This window comes from Alosa sapidissima, chromosome 20 (assembly GCF_018492685.1).
Source record: "Alosa sapidissima isolate fAloSap1 chromosome 20, fAloSap1.pri, whole genome shotgun sequence".
Classification (NCBI taxonomy): Eukaryota; Metazoa; Chordata; class Actinopteri; order Clupeiformes; family Clupeidae; genus Alosa; species Alosa sapidissima.
Window position 1 is genome coordinate 26,057,245 of NC_055976.1, and position 16,813 is coordinate 26,074,057.

Consider the following 16,813-nt stretch of genomic DNA (forward strand, 5'->3'; position numbering starts at 1 on the left):
TTTATTTTGTAATATAATAATATATTGACTGTTAGTTCTTGTTTTTGTACAAGAGTAAAAACAGTGCAGAGAGCTGAAATGAGATGAGTAAGGAATTCTTAAGCATCTGTTGAAATGTACCACTTCACATGTATGCGACCTGTGTATCGTGTCAGAACGCACCTTCCAGTTACACACCAACCATTGTTCCTTCCATCTGATAGAAATGTATTGGATATTATGTTATTTTGCTATATGGGAAATAGCTATCTACATCTATTTACATTTACAAATGTGGGATTTTAAAACATGCTCTACCTGTTGGGTCTCCTTTGATTCTAATCAAGGGTTCCCCAGGAATTGACATAGGCTGATGGAGTTGCTTACTGCACCAGTAGACTGGTGGGGTCTCCCTTCCATGCTGGACTTTTTGTGACCTTTTGTGGTACGGCGGTAGACCTCCACCTGTTGGCACGGATGCTGCCTCCGCAGCCCCTGCAGCTCTCCTGCAGGCACCATGGGAAGCATCTGTAATCGTGCACCTTCTTCCTATACTGCATATGCATGAGGGATAGAGCCATCTGTCATTTTCGGTTGGGTTGGTTAATTTTTCACTTGGCCAAAAGTGTAAACTGCTTGAGTAATTGTGCTTATTTAAAAAAAAAACATTTCAAATATATTATAAATCTTGGTAAAGAATGTGAAGTTTGACTAAAAGTAGGTGGATAAATGTTTTGCACATGTGGTCCATAATTGAACATTTCAAAATTGTATTTGTCACGAAATGATCCAGTGGACATATTCGTTATCACCCTCTCAATTATGTGTAACAGCTGTATTTTTGATGGATCTAAATGACACAAACATGACAACCCAACCCGACCCACCCCCCCATCAGGCAGCCCCAGCAAGCAACTTCAGTCACCTCTCATTAAGCACAGGCGCCCTCTAGCGTTCCTCAGCTATACTTTCCTATAACGGGACGAATGGGAGGTGGGCAGTCTCTTGAAATTGGCTCTGATTCAACCGCACACACAATACACGCTCAGACCACTGCCTACAGTGAAGTCCCGTGTTACCCACCTAAAACCCAAGTGTGGGCCCCATGTGGACATGGTGGCTGGAAACGAACACTACACTTCCCAAGAGTCTCAGCGATTCCTTGCTCTGTTTGTCACAGGAGTTCAATCTTCAATTTTTCATTTCATGATACCCATCACTATCTAAAAACAGTTCGTCGTCGCTGCCATGGCGGAACCTGCAGCTTGTCCGCCTTTTCAGTTGGGAAGACCTCGATATGATCAGGTAACTAGGCTCTGATGAGTTTCTTCTGTATGCAAAGTGCATTGTTTCCTCGGGTACAGATAAACATTTATTTTTTGCAGATAGGTTTGAGGTGTTATGATATCTGCTGTTTGCAACTGCCGATTGGAAGTTGCAGATAGTCTTCCGCTCCTTGCATAATGTGTCTGGCACATCAACCGTGTAGCCTAACCTCTACTATATTATGATAACCATCGTTGTGAATGTCATCAAGCATATTGTGTTTGTTTGATTGGACTGGGAAAACTCGAAGCTACTTGATCAAGTTCATAACCTATTAATGGTATAGGTGAATTAAATTCAGAAAGTAGTTAGATGATTTAATAAAGACTAATTACAAAGATTTCCAATTAATTTGGGATGGAAAAAAAGGGAAATTTGCGTGCGTAATTGGGCAATTGGGTTGCCTACTGACACTTAAAATGTAGGCTATCAATATTGCAAAAATTATATTTTGTTGTTTCAGGATACAGGGTGTAGCAGAACTTAAACGTCTCCAACAGCAGGACAACCCACTCAGCATCTGTTTGGATACTATCGCTGTTCTTTGCTTGCCTAGATGCCATTGTATTGTTTGTGTTTCTTGCTCATTTTTTGTGCTTTACTTTTAGAACGTTTGGAAATCTGGGTCAGTTCTGTAAAGCATGTAAGATTAATGGGCCGGCTGTCCATATCGTTCAGATCTTTAAATATATAACCATTGCAGACTGTACTTTGGTCTAATAGGTTACCATTGCCAAAGGACTCCATGGAAACGCCACTGTCTATTGGAGTCTTCTATAATTAGAAAAGCAAATTGCGACGCTAGTCTGTCACGGGCACGTCAAATTCCCCGTTATTTAATGAGATAGGCTATAGACTAAATGGGATCACAATACGCCGATATTATCATCACACATCGAGTGCTATACCAGCGTTACATTAGACTCTGTGAACGTGTAGTGTTGTTTTTTATCGGGACAGGCCTATTTCACCATCAGGTCCAGAATTACCAATACCTTTGTGAAATAATAGGCCTACTCATTACCTTAATGAGGGATCCCTCTGCTGGTCAGTGTATCACCCTCATAGTTCCAGCTCCTACTCCCTCTTACCATGGGATTTGTATGTACAGGAGCATGAGAAGGACAAAGGGTGTCATCATAAATATTCATTGACTGCTACAGGACAGCTGTGCCAGCATTTATGCAAGGTTCTTCTCTTTTACAGCTCTGCAAATACAGAATCCGGTACACACTTGAAAGTCTGTTGTAGATTCAAATTTCAGAATGTAGGATAACCGGAATGTAGGATTATGGTCCCTTCTAATGAATTATACTGTTTTAGGTTGGCATAATTTGGGCAAATTGAGACCCATCTTTCTTTTAGATAGTAAAAATCTTCTCAGTCCTTGAATGGGGGGTGTGTTTCTCATTGCACAGATGCATCACTGCTTGCTGTGTTGCGTAGTCTCGAGGGATCTGAAACACATGCATAATTAAAGGCTTCTCTCTTGCATCTGCGCCCTGCTCTCTCTCTCTCTCTCTCTCTTTCTGTCTCACACACACACACTCACAGATCACACATTCCAGCAGAGAAGCTGAGATGCTCCACTGTGCTGTGTTGCTCGCTAACCTGTTTAAAAATAACACACATGACATGAGCAGCAAGGAACCAAGAAACGGAGCTACTGAAAGGTGAACAAAAGGCCGAGGAGTTGCCGTCATAGATAGATAGATAGATACTTTATTGATCCCCAGGGGAAATTCAAGTATTCATTGATACCTTTGGAGGGAAATTCATCTCGCTCTCACCGAGTGGCCTAATTTCACAGAGGAAGAAGAGAGAGAGTTGAGTGAAGCTGCCATGTTTGGTCCCTTGCATTTGCCAACAAACAAACCCTTGACAACCATCGTCCACTGGGTTTTTTCTCTAACTCTTGGCACCCATTCCAGTTGGCACGGGCACACAGACAGAGCAGGAGGGGGAGCAATGGCCATACCGGAGTGAGAGGGACTAATTGGAATGGAGTTATAGAGGCATTCTCACATCCGAGTGTTCTCTCTGGAAGTACTCGTCCACAGAGAGTGTCTGTAGTGTAGGATACCTCAGAGTCGAATTATACTTAGACTAATATAATGGGCATAGCTGGTTTGCAAGCTCATATTGTGCATCTTAGTGCAAAAACAGTGTTCTTTTTTAAGTATATTTATTGGGCTTTTATACTTTCGTGGCTATTAGATTTGTGCTGACAGATGCAAAGCGATATAAAAAGGCTATAAAGGAGACATACAGTAAGAAATGTTTTATGACATGAAATGGCTTTCAACTTCAGTTCCTTACTTTCAGTCATTTAGGTGGTGTCATGCAGTATGTCATTGGATGTTGTTACTGTAACTGTTGTTGTTTTGTTCCATAGAGCTCATTTCTGGGGAGGCTGAAGCATTTCATTGACATCATTGACCCCAGCACACTCTTTGTCTCAGAGGTAAGGAGGTCTCCACTAGGCTTAATTGTTCCCTGGAAACACCCATTTACAGTCATTAATTACATCATAAAATGTATCTGTTGTTATAGTGACAGCTGTTAAGTTAAATTGGTCGGAATGAAAACAAGCTTAACTTACAATAAAGCTTGCCCAGTGGCTGCCATTGTTCAAAGGACCCCCTGCACGGAAAGCCCTCTGCTTTTGGTGGGAGTCCAATGTAGACTGTATTGTCTCCTTCCTTCTCCCTCTTTTTAGGGTCGATTAAATGAATGTGTGAAGCTCCTGGATGACTATAAGAATGGTAGCCTTTCCCCTGGAGTAACTGACTCACAGGTACATGAACGATACAAGAAGATAGAAAAATAAGAAATACCAATCCCAAAAGAAATTTGAGTATCACAACAGAACCGTCCTGCACATGAAAATACAAAAAGGAAAAATAAATAAAAGATATCAAAATATAAAAGATAAAGGTCACCTCAGTTGCATCGATGTGGGTGAGAGGGGAAGAGTTATATAATTTGAAAGCCATTGGTCATACAGTTACAGTTGGTACTGTGGTGTCTTATATTTTCCATTGTAATGAGTGAATGTGAGGACATGCATTTCTTGATTTTTGTTTGTTTTACCCATCGTGAAATCATATCAATATTTCAAAAGATTCTTAAAGATGATTTCTTTGTTCAAAGCTCTGGGAAGCACAAAAAGCCAAACAGGTAAGACTTCTTTCCAAATATTGTTTTCTCTTTTGCAAAAATCACTGAAGCTGAAATGTCTTCCCAAAAAAAGTTTGCTCTCATATCTAAATGATATTTTTTGTATAAAGAAAAGTGAAACTTATTGAGATATTTATTGTCAATATTGTTTTTCTTGTGGAAACATTCCATTCTCAGCATATTATCGCACTTGATAAACCTGCAATAAACATGCTGAAGAATGCCTTTGTCATCCCTCAAAAGGCACAGACACGTTGCCTTTTGAAAGACAAAAGTACACTGACACTGTCAAATCGGTGCACATTTGACAGTACTAGTCATGCTATGACCACTGAGGTTGTCATCTGTCTGAATGCAGGCTATCATTCATCCTGATACAGGGGAAAAGATCTTTATGCCTTTTCGCATGTCAGGTATTGCTTTCTAACACTGTCATTACATCTGCATGCATGGCTATACTGAGTTATTCAGTCTTACTCATTCCACATGTACTCTATTGTATGCTTACTTTGTGTTGATAGTATGTAATGCATGAAGAAAAACATTGTTTTATTTTTGTGTTTTGATGCAAATGTTTGTATTTAAATGGTTGCTGTTCTTGTCATGCTTCAGTCTTATAACTAATTGAGCGTGTTTGTTTTTGGCAGGCTATGTCCCATTTGGAACACCAATAGTAAGTTTACAGCTGCTTGCCGGAGTGTAATATCAGATTAATCAGTGTGAGAACCTTAACACATGGACGTACTATCCAAGGGAAGTGTTAAGTGTCAAATACTGTAGATACATGTGAGTGTAGGGAAGAAATGCTGTTAGGTTAAAGTTCAGTATGTAAAATTGTTGTTGAATAATGATTTAACATCCCCATAACCAAATCCAACCCCTAAGATTAACCATAGATTGTAGTTAACAGTCAACAGATATTTTGTTGTTAATCTGAGCATAGCTGTTGATCTGTTTTGTTAATCTGTAGGTGGATTATCCGAGTAAAGTGTGACCATTTATTTTGCTGGTCTTTTCTTTACAGAGATTTATGAGAGCAAGACCTCAGTCAGGAGTGAGACAGAGACAAACACCATTCATTAGCCTAATGAAGCTCTAACTATTTATGGCAGGTTCATTATGTGTCAGGGTTTTAATCATTGCTCCTTTTATAGGTCACTGCAAAGGCTTTGAATTAAAACATAATTGATTTATTTTTTAAATGCTGTAGCTCTAAGAGTGTTTGTTACGAGGGTCATTTCCATATGGCTGTGCATATTTAGTAGTTTCTAATTGGTTGTTGTCTGTTCTACCTGTTTTAGGTTGTGGGCCTTCTGCTTCCTAATCAAACACTGGCTACAACTGTTTTTTGGCAGGTAAGGATTGAGGAACGAAGGAAATCATTGTCACACCAAAGATTAATAGATAACCAAACAGACATTTTCTGGAAATTGCACTTGGAGTGTGAAGGTCATGAATGAAATAGTTTTTAAATTGTAATATTTAGTATTGAGTAATATCATTAACATGCACTGTTATGTTATGAAGGTAGGGGTTGGAGGGGGGGGGGGGTATTTTCTTATGCAGGGCTGGGGAGACAGGAAACATAAGCAGTTTGCTTTGGTATGACATTGTCATTCATAGATGCAGTTTATAAAGACATGTCCCTTATATAAAGATGAGTACTACTATGTACTATGTAGGTACTACGCTAATAACCAAATCTTTTTTTTTCCTGCAGTGGTTGAATCAGAGTCATAACGCCTGTGTGAACTATGCAAACCGCAATGCCACAAAGGTAATATGTTATGTAGTTAGGTTTTTCTAGGTCATCCTATTCACTTGAGAAATGTAAACAGCTGGAGTTTCAATGGAGGGAGAGCAGATTTGTAATTCCACATGATTGATCAACCCTCTGTCCTCAGGGCAAAGGGGTCTGCTTAGCATATGGCATACAAGCCCCTGACGTAGACATTTTTTAAGAGTTTCCACTAGAGTGTATTTTTAGTTGTAGTGCAATTTTACCGTACAAGCTGTAACAGATGGTCTAGAATGCGGTGGGCAGCGCGTCTGGTTTTCAATCAACCAAAAAGGGCACATCACCCCACTGTTCATTGAACTCCACTGGCTAGCCGCCTGCATCAAATTCAAGGCACTTAATGCTTGCCTACAAAGTGATCGCTGGGTCTGCTCCCACTTAGTTAAATGCCCTCATAAAGGCTGATGTTACCCCTTGACCGCTCCGTTCCTCCAAAGACATGCCGTCTGGCTCTGCTGCCCGTTGCACACACAGCAGTCCAGACTATTCCCATTTGTAGTTCCCAGATGGGGGAACGACTTAGAGCTGCAGTTGGCAAGATTTTTTTGATCATATTCACTGAAACCGACACTATGCTCCGACACAACAACATAAATCAGACGGTTTTAGAAAAAAAAAACGCACTTCTACCTCCACCTAGAGCCTGTTATTTGTTTTGCAAAAATCCACAGCTCCCGGTTCTTCTGGTCCAATCAGAGCAGGGCTGTGTAAGATCTGACTGTCAATCACTAATTTGTAGTGTAGTTCCCAGATGGTGGAACGACTTAACAAGTGCTACCAGAACAAGGGTGTCCCTCTCTATCTTCAAGAAGCTCTTAAAAACCCAACTGTTCCAAGAGTATCTCTCCTAACACATCTACCCACCTAATAACGCACTTACCATGCACTTCCTTTTGCTACCTCCTCCTGCCACTAATTCCTTCAACTACACTTTGTCTAATACTTGCTCTTATCCTCTGCTACAGTAGTCTTGTGGAGTTTGTAAAGTAGTATTTATTGTTACCTAAGGTATCGTTTGCAATGTAGCTTGAATATTATGCTGCCTTCACTTGCTATCAGAATTATGGTAAAAATAAGTGCATCATGCAAAATGCACATTAATGCCCACTGAGGTCGTCATTTTAAATGGGAAATTGGGAAATAATTTTGATACACGAGTTTCCGAGATGAGATAACCTTTGACATTTCAACATGGTGGAGAGTAATCGTTACGTATGGTAAATAATGCCTTCATAAACAGTTACATTACTCACCGTTTGCGTTTGGCGGCATCCTCCTCCTGTATTAACAAATCAATAACTGTTTTACCAACGTAGCAGGTAGGATGAACCGTATGTCCGACATTGTTTTCTCTCGCTCCAACAGCAAAAGCACTTGAACAAAACACACTCATAGTTCCAAATTCAAAAATGCGAAGTATTGTCTTCCTGACAGCATGTGAAGGCGCTTTGGATAAATGCATCTGCTAAATGAATAGATGCAAATGTAATGTACCGGTAAATGTAACTTGTATGAATGTAACTTGTCTTCTATTAGCCTGTCATTGTACTCCTTGAAATCCTAATAATTATCCTGTAACATATTATTCTCTCAGCCCACACCAACTTCCAAGTTTCTGCAAGGCTACGCTGGAGCTGTCGGTAGTGCTGTCTCAATTGCAGTAAGTTCCACCTAACCGCTCTTTGCGATACAAGCTGTATGTATTTCTTAGTAAATGTTAAGCAGTCAACCAACTACGAACACTAACACTCACCTCTAGGTATTCTGGGTATACCGAAGTCCTTAACCTATGTGCAATGAAGTGAAAGCTGCATGTGTGTGAATCTATTGTTAGAATGAATGAACCAGCTTACCTTTAGCCAAGCTAAGCTCAGACCACAACACATAGGGGATTTCACCTGTTTTTCTTAAATACCCCTTTGGAGAAATAAGGAGCAGTAGGACTAGACTAAGAAGAGAAAATTATATTTTGACGTCTTAAGTTGAATCCAGTTGCACCACTGTTGTGCTCTCGAGCAAGGCACGTAACCCCAGGGTGCTCCAGGGAGTCTGGCCGTGCAATTAATAGACATCTGTAAGGAAGTCTGGCCGTGCAATTAATAGACATCTGTAAGTCGATTTGGAAAAAAGCGTCATCCAAATAGATACAGATAACTGACCACACTGCATATCCACATGTCGACCATACTCCAAACAAAGTCACCTGTTCACTTCAGATCTGAGCAGACACTACGGGTGCAGATCATTTCTCTATTTGTCCTTCCTTCCTTCCTCCCTCCATTCCTCCATCCCTTCCTCCCTTCCTTCCTCCCTCCCTACCTTCCTTCCTTCCTTCCTCCCTCCCTACCTTCCTCCCTTCCTCCCTTCCTTCCTCCTGTCCTAACCCCTTCCTTCTAATTAATTTTGTGAAGGAAATGAGGAAGGAACGATAGGAGGATGGAGAAATGAAGGAGAGGCAGATATTAGAAATGAGATTTCCTGCACACTCACTCTCTTTTAAGAGACGTCAATTACGAATGACGATGCGGCGCTTCACCCCTTCGGCTAGAATAAACAAACGGTTTTACATGCAAATGGCAGAGAATATGAACTTATGCCAAAGCCTACAAATATCATATGAGCATGGAGCGGGAGGACCAAAGACCGAGGAGAGAGGACGCATGCAAATAGAGCTTTGGGATGCACCCTATCGCTCGCACTCAAGCTCTACTGTTTGCACTCAGACTCTGCCATAGGCCTCACACCTGTGGCCTATGTACAATCAGACAAAAAGGCACCACAGCGTCCCCTGCTGTATGGAGTGTGATTGTGCAAGTGTGCTGTCAAAAACTCATGCACCTCATTTCCTGACAGAAACTGAAACTTAAGCCATCTGTGACATTCATGAAATAGACTCTGCTGTTCTAAAACTCTGTGTGTGTGTGTGCCTGTGTGTTTGTGTGTCTCTGTGTGTGTGTATGTCGACTTGTTATTTTACCTGTGCCTATAAAGGTGGGGCTTAACATACTGATCCAGAAATCCAGCAAATTCAGTCCAGCAACTCGTGTCATTATTCAGAGATTCGTCCCCTTCCCTGCTGTGGGTATGTTTTATCTTGCACTCCGCCGTATCGTCTCTCACAGTTACTGTGTTACTAAGGCAACACTATCATCCTGCTTAGCGTTTTTGTTTGTTTGTTTTGTAAAGCATGTGTCAGGCTGAATGCATGGCTTGCATATGGCTTAGTTTTCAATATTTGTTTTAGTTGCACACTGTGGTTTTAATAAAGTGTCTAGTGCTGTTTTTGATGACTAGTTATCCTTCAGGAAAATATGTTGTATAGTATTGGCAGAGGAATGTTTGCCACCACACAGTATCTGGCAGGTAAATCGCAGTATTTGAAAACTACATATTTCAATTAAATCAAAACAGTGATGTCATATTTATTTATTAACACTGACTCTTGTTATGCAGATTTCAGCACTGAAAATATGGCTGTAACAGGCACTCATTCACTCATTTTGGGGCAGCCGTGGCCTACTGGTTAGCACTTCGGACTTGTAACCAGAGGGTTGCCGGTTCGAACCCCGACCAGTAGGCACGGCTGAAGTGCCCTTGAGCAAGGCACCTAACCTCTCACTGCTCTCCCATGCCCACATCCACGGCTGAAGTGCCCTTGAGCAGGGCACCTAACCCCTCACTGTTCCCCGAGCGCCGCTGTAGCAGGCAGCTCACTGCGCCGGGATTAGTGTGTGCTTCACCTCACTGTGTGTTCACTGTGTGCTGTGTGTGTTTCACTAATTCACAAATTGGGATAAATGCAGAGACCAAATTTCCCTCACGGGATCAAAAGAGTATACTTATACTATATACTTATCCCACTGATATATAAATTACCTGTAAAATCCTAAAGAGAGAAGACATACATTTAAGTTATCTGCTCTGTTTGAGGGGTGAAGACATTCATTTATTTTATGCAATGTGATCCATTTCTTATTAACACTGCCTCAGTCTTTGTGCGGTCCTCCTGCATTCCTAATTGTCAGATCTCATAAGCAGCGGCATAATGTGAAGGGGCCTTTGCCAGAACACACATTGGCCATGTTTAGTGCAGAAAGGACACGGCGATGTCCCAGTGATTAACCCAGCTCCTCGTGCCTCCTCAGCCAGCGCCAACATCTGTAACGTGGGCCTAATGAGGCACAACGAGCTCCACGAGGGGATCGATGTGCTGGACGACAACGGGAACGTCGTGGGCTCGTCCCGGATTGCTGCCAAACACGTCTGTGAAAGACTGCTTACATTCCATTGCTAATGTTTTGTTTTCTCAGTATTGGAGGAAAAATCAATAAAAAAATACCTTTTTATATATATATATTTCCCCTCAGGCACTGATGGAGACAGCCTTTACAAGAGTGGTTCTACCGTTTCCCATCTTTGTCCTTCCGCCAATGATAATGGCCTACCTCGAAAAGTATGACTATCTCCTGATGTGAACCAGCTGTCCATACAGCCTGCCCAGCAAGCATCTATTGATCATTCTGATCCAGTAAAACAGCATGCATGCTGTGGTTATTGATTACTGATATATTTCAGAATTTAAGCCCCATGCCTCACTGTCTGTTAGGTCCGCAGAGTGAACCATTGCACGGAACCAATGCCTTTGTTGTAAATTGTGCATAATAACCCCGCTGCGCTAATTTGTTAAAAACTTTTGCATTCAAGTTAATTCTGCAAACCTACCACCACAAATAGAATTAAATTCTGTGGGAAACACTGGAACCATTGCACGGAACCAATGCCTCAGGCTTTATATATGGGAATATCTCAAATGAGCCATACCAATTCAGGCTGTAATTAACAGTGACACTGTAACCCAGTTCTGTTCTGCCCTGGACTGGGAAAGCCCAGTGTGGTTTTTAAAAAAAAACTGTAGAAAAAATCAAGAAAGTTGTTCAGGGCTGTGCGTGTGTTTGCCTTTGACAGACTGCCACTGCTCCAGGCTCACCGCAGGCTGATGCTGCCCATCCACAGCTTTGTGTGTCTGGCTGTGTTCGGCCTGTCCTTGCCTTTGGCCATCAGCCTGTTCCCACAGATGTCTCAGGTACTGCCCGTCCTCCCAACCAGTGGAATCAGCAGCTGAGAAACAGAGTTTGCGTGTGTGTTTGTGTGTGTGTGTGTGTGTGTGTTTGTGTGTATGTGTGTGTGTGTGTGTGTGTGTGTGTGTGTGTGTGTGTCCATGCTAAAGGGAGGGGAGAGCAGAGAGAGGTTGCTGAATAGCTGAGCTTACTTATCGTTGCCTGTATTTCGTTACAGGATTTCTTGTATCCAGTGTGTTTTTTTTTTTCTGATTTAAAAAGCAGGTGTTGTGGTGTATAGCCATGGTCAAGGTTGAAACGGGAATAGGTGTTCAGGGCTGGAGGTTTGCTCATCAGAATCTACTTTTCACAGATTGAGGTGTCTCACCTTGAGCCAGAGATTGCCATGGCGACGGATTGCAAGGTAGTGACCTACAACAAGGGACTGTGAGGAGAGGCGCAGGCGGCGAGTGGAGTGCACGGGAAGGGAGCCAGTTCCTGATGTGCAGCCAATCACAAATGTGAATGAAACCATTGGCAAAGTGTATGCCTGCCAATTCTGGACATGCTCACAAAGAGGACTTGTATGTAGCCATAAAGCAATACTAATGGTAAACCTGTTGTCTATGAGTTATAATCCAGGGTCTTAATTGCACTGACATAATTGTCTAACAATAAACCTCTAACAAACTAAAAGGGAACAAGCATATCTCTAATCTTGCTTCTATTTTGATATTGATTAAGTACTGTAACTCTAACAGAGATTCATGCATTTTGAGAATGGACATTGTTAAAAGATTTTTCTTCCTACCTGTTTTGGGACTAATTTCTATTCATTTATACAATGATTTGGGAAAATCAATGATAATATGTAAAAATTGCATGGTCTAAACATCATTGTACAGACGATGTACTTTTATCTGTAAAGTACTTTTACTTTATCTATATACTTATTAAATGTAGCTTAAATTATGACATTATTTATTGTGTTTTGATGACCAATTCATTTAAGTGCAGCTAATTGCTTGCAAGTGAAATGCTTTGAATTCTATATGCATCAGTTAAGAACGCTTTAGAAATAATTATTGCATAATTGTCATTAACATTTTTAACAAAAATATGTAATCTATTAATATTTAAATACAGTATGTTGTATTGATGGTTAATGATATTGCTAATTTTTTAAGCACTGGGTGATATTTGCAATGCAAATACAATACTCCTACAAATAATACTGTAATGCAAAATAAAATTGAAAATCAATATAAACACATTTAACGTGCATTGGCATTTACTTCTTTATTCATGTAGGGATATTTCCTCATCATAAATCACTGCTTTAACATCCACCACAGCGCTGCTGGTACTATCTGACTGTGTGTAGAGCGAGTTCTTCTAAAAAAAAGAAGAAGAAAAACGAGACGTCCCATTGGTCAATTCTAGTGTCAAGGTTGAAAAAGAAATTCCAACATGGCGGCCCCCCAAGATGACATGTTTTCTCTCTGCGTGGAGCCCGGCAAAGTTAGCAGTGCAGTAGAAGTCCGATTCATTGACAATATAAAGGTAAACTGCGCCTCTACAGTCAAACAGTTTTGACACATTAAGCGGATACGGCTAATTATTGTGTACTTACACATATATATACATATCAAAGCCGGTCCCTCAGCTGGGCTTGAGACTGTAGAAGTGAATAATGGCTTTGGCTAAAGCTAGCTAAAGTCTGGTTAATTTGCCTGATTTTGACGTGCCTAGATTTAGTTCAATTGTTCGCATTTCTTTTGATTTTGTTGTCTATCTGGTACTGTTCAGTGTTTTGGCCGTATGTCTCAGAGCCATACGCCTTGTTACATGTATAGCAATGCAAGCACAGGCTAACGGTGCTTCTCTGCATTCATTCAAGCAGAAAACGCTGTTTTCAGTTAAACACCGGATCAAACGCAAACGTATTACAGCTAATGTAGAAATCTAATAATTGGTCACTGATCGTATGTTATAAAACATCATTACCAGCTTATTTTATTGGGAACCCTTTAGGGAAAGGGATTATTTGCAAAGAGAGCCATCCGCAAAGGAGACACTATATTGATTGAGCGACCACTCATCTCCTCTCAGTTCCTGTGGAATGCGTTATATAAATATAAAGGTGAGTTGCCTGTGATGGTGAAAACAGATGCTTTGATGCATTTACGGTCATCATAAATAGTTCCTGTACCTTCATAATACATAATACTACACTCCTCTCTCTCTCTCTCTCTCTCTCTCTCTCTCTCTCTCTCTCTCTCTCTCTCTCTCTCTCTCTCTCTCTCTCACTCACTCACACACTCTCGCGCTCATCTCCATCTTCCCATGCTTGTCTGTATTTAGCTTGTGAGTACTGCCTGCGATCCTTGGAGACTGCCGAAGAGAATGCACGAAGACTCAGTGGGGTCCCTGGGCTTAGCCTGCCCCACCCTGAGCTGTGCAGGGTGAGGTCAGAGCTGCACCAAGCATGCCCGCAGTGCCAGGTGAACCACACACACACACACACACACACACACACACACACACACCAACCATCTCCCCCTCGGACAGACATTGCCAGCTACCACACATTGATGCTCTCTGCTAGAGAAGTCAGAGGATGGGAAGTGTCAGTAATGAAAGTAATCTCATCACAGATCATAACAGATATCATAGCAATACTCTAAGTACCTAATAAAATACTAAGATGGGACAAAAGACCTTCCATTCATGTGGGTACAGACAGACATTCCATTCATGGTACAGAATGTTCAGAATAAATGTGCTCACAATGTCCTGGGCCTCTGTCTCCCTCTACAGGTGAAGTACTGCAGTGCAGAGTGTAGAAAAGCTGCTCAGGAACAGTACCACAGGATCCTGTGTCTTGGGTCCTCCCAGGAAGATCCTGATCATCCCATCAACAAACTGCAGGATGCATGGAGGTGAGTGGTGCATTAATGATCCAGGAAACGCTGCAAGATCAACAGGAAGTGGAAGAGAAGGTGCACTGTTGTCAGGTTTCTTTGTCAAAGCGTTGAACAGCGACTATGTTGGTTATGCATATCATCAGGGACTGAACTGTGATTAAAATGTAACTGCTGAATTGAATTCAACTGCTGAAATAGAAATCAGGGTTCTTACATGTCCAGGGAAACCTCTTAAACAGTTGACTTATTCTTTATTAAAAACATAGAAAATGACAGAAAAGTGAACTGTCCTGGAAAATCTTGTATTGTCCTAGGAAATTATTTCAACATTCCCTTTTTTTCTTTTAGCTGAGAATAAACTGCTATCAATCGGAGCCCCCAAAAACAGATAACATTGCCAGCTGCCTTCCATTACATTGTGGTGAAACTGTAAAGTAACAGCACAACTCATTGTCTTTAAACTATTTATTAATCACGCTTCACCTTGGCTGTCTGATGAAATGTTGATTAATAAATAGTAGAGGAAGAAGTGTGTTGCTACTCTTTATGAGGTTCGCTATATTTATGCAGTTCGCTTGTTCAGATTAGATAGGCTGTTTCATCCTCAGGAAATGCTTGCATCATTTTTGATATTGGAGAGGGAGGGAGGAAAGTGTTATCTCCTCCACCAGATAAGAGGGAGGATGGGAAGAAAGCGATGAGGGCATCATTGATGTGTGTAGCAGATGGGAACAGCAATCACCTGTCCTGCCTCTGACAGCAGCCGTACTTATCTTATTCTACTGAAACTTGGGTTTGAGGCCAGATGAGGTGACTGCTCTCTTACCTCTGGCAGTATATGGTGTAAGAAGCGAGATGACTTACCACAGAGAGGGACATGTTGTTCACGGTCTGTCACACCAGCTAGATCTTCTCTGATAATATGCTGGAAAATGAGCTCTAGAAAATAGTGGGAACCCTGAGAAACTCACACACAAAAAATACCTCTAGAATAACCTCAATGGTTGCTGAGTTGGAGACTACAACTACAGACTATACGCTCTATTTAAGCAGACTTTTCAAACTCCACCCTGGCATTTGTTGTTACTGAGGAGACACTGTGCTGTTATCCTGCTTTCGGGAGGGCTAACCATCCATTTGTCTTTGACCTCAGGAGTGTCCACTATCCCCCTGAAACCTCCAGCATCATGCTGATGGCAAAGATGGTGGCTGTGGTCAAACAGGTAACTCTACCATCTTTCTCTCATCCAGAGTTCAGTGTACACTGAAGAAAATTGTTTTGTTATGGCTATACATTCCATTAAGAAGATACTTGTTTGGATTATACTATGTTTAAGATTATACCCTTTCCCACTAGTATAAAAAGCTTTAGATGATTTTATCATGATTGTATGTACTTTATTTGCCTTTTTACTTAGTTTGAAGCAAAAAGTCTTAATGGACTCATAGCAGACCTTTCAGCAGTATTTGGTCTTGTTATGTAAATGCGTGCTTCATAAGCGTGCTTCATAAGCAATATTGGAGGACTTCCATTCGTGGGCTATTATTGGCTGAGCGGGATGGGTGTATTTGCTCTTAAGCACCTTACATGTCATACTCCAGGAAATGGGGTTGGCTGTTGACTTAATGAATTTGCACTTGCCATGTGCAATTTCAAGCTGACTGAAGAGGTCCGGACGCCCACAAATAGCCACCTCTCTAAGAGTCTAATATCAAGGCGGACGGATATGATGCATGCCTCGTGCTATTTTTCCCACCTAATGGAAAATTTGGTCGACTGAAATGTTAGATAAGACAATTACTCTGTTGCTGAAAACAACATGCAAACGGGCTTTGTCAAAGCCGTGGTTGGACAAAATTGCTTTTCATTTTTAGTCCATGAAGACATTTTAACCTGTAGAACACAGCGTTTTTGCATTATCAGAATGTTTGTCCCTTATGCATTGAACTCACAATGTGTTCACATATATTTTACATATATTTGTTCACATATACAGTATATTTTAAAGGTAGTGTGAAAGTGAAAATGTTTTTTAGTATACCGTATTTTCCGGACTATAATTCGCACCGGAGTATAAGTCGCACGAGTCAAAAAAATGTTTCATGAAGAGGAAAAAACCATATATATAAATATATATGTTGCACCTGAGTCGCAGGACCGGCCAAACTATGAAAAAAAGTGCGACTTATAGTCCGGAAAATACTGTATGTTGTTGTAGAGCTGACGTGCTCTCGTTAATGCTTGTGTAGGCTCAGGAGAAAGGCCGCTGGCAAAGGCTCTTTTCTCAGTTCTGTAGTCGTTCTGCTAACGAGGAAGAAGAGATCGCTCACAAACTCCTTGGAGAAGAATTTCAGGTACTTTTAAATCTGAATCCCTAATGTATCCTTTGAGCTTCTCTTGTCATTAACCTCCCATTAGTCTCACAATTGCAAGTGTATTTCGTTGTGCTTGACTGACTTGATCCCAAACATTGATACACAAACTAATTTGTTTGATACCCGTGATTATTTAGTTGAACTGAGAAATCTTCTCTTATAGGGACAGC

General features: G+C 41.2%; 2 protein-coding genes across 2 annotated transcripts in view; both read left to right on the top strand.

Moving 5' to 3' along the window:
- Positions 1-1,035: 1,035 nt before the first annotated feature.
- On the top strand, positions 1,036-12,578 carry LOC121694340 (sideroflexin-5-like). Its single transcript, XM_042074464.1, has 14 exons — positions 1,036-1,284; positions 3,701-3,769; positions 4,025-4,102; positions 4,459-4,485; positions 4,844-4,898; positions 5,133-5,158; positions 5,787-5,840; positions 6,206-6,262; positions 7,878-7,943; positions 9,275-9,365; positions 10,429-10,544; positions 10,651-10,736; positions 11,249-11,366; positions 11,714-12,578. The coding sequence occupies exons 1-14, from the start codon at positions 1,228-1,230 to the stop codon at positions 11,789-11,791; spliced, it is 978 nt and encodes a 325-aa protein (XP_041930398.1). The 5' UTR covers positions 1,036-1,227; the 3' UTR covers positions 11,792-12,578.
- A 226-nt stretch (positions 12,579-12,804) lies between these two features.
- The window catches only part of smyd5 (SMYD family member 5), a 9,755-nt gene continuing 5,746 nt past the window's right edge, over positions 12,805-16,813 (top strand). Inside the window, exons 1-7 of the mRNA XM_042074798.1 lie at positions 12,805-12,903; positions 13,375-13,483; positions 13,705-13,844; positions 14,161-14,282; positions 15,421-15,490; positions 16,518-16,622; positions 16,807-16,813. The exon at positions 16,807-16,813 is cut by the window's right edge and continues 56 nt beyond it. Of these exons, the coding sequence (XP_041930732.1) occupies positions 12,811-12,903; positions 13,375-13,483; positions 13,705-13,844; positions 14,161-14,282; positions 15,421-15,490; positions 16,518-16,622; positions 16,807-16,813 (646 nt within the window). The 5' untranslated portion in view covers positions 12,805-12,810. The remainder of the gene's footprint in view (positions 12,904-13,374; positions 13,484-13,704; positions 13,845-14,160; positions 14,283-15,420; positions 15,491-16,517; positions 16,623-16,806) is intronic.

Excerpts from the sequence above, each read along its gene's own strand:
- LOC121694340 (XM_042074464.1), top strand. The coding sequence starts at position 1,228 with ATGGCGGAACCTGCAGCTTGTCCGCCTTTTCAGTTGGGAAGACCTCGA. Across the intron at positions 9,366-10,428 it reads CGTCCCCTTCCCTGCTGTGG|CCAGCGCCAACATCTGTAAC; the intron begins GTATGTTTTATC and ends GTGCCTCCTCAG. Across the intron at positions 10,737-11,248 it reads ATAATGGCCTACCTCGAAAA|ACTGCCACTGCTCCAGGCTC; the intron begins GTATGACTATCT and ends TGCCTTTGACAG.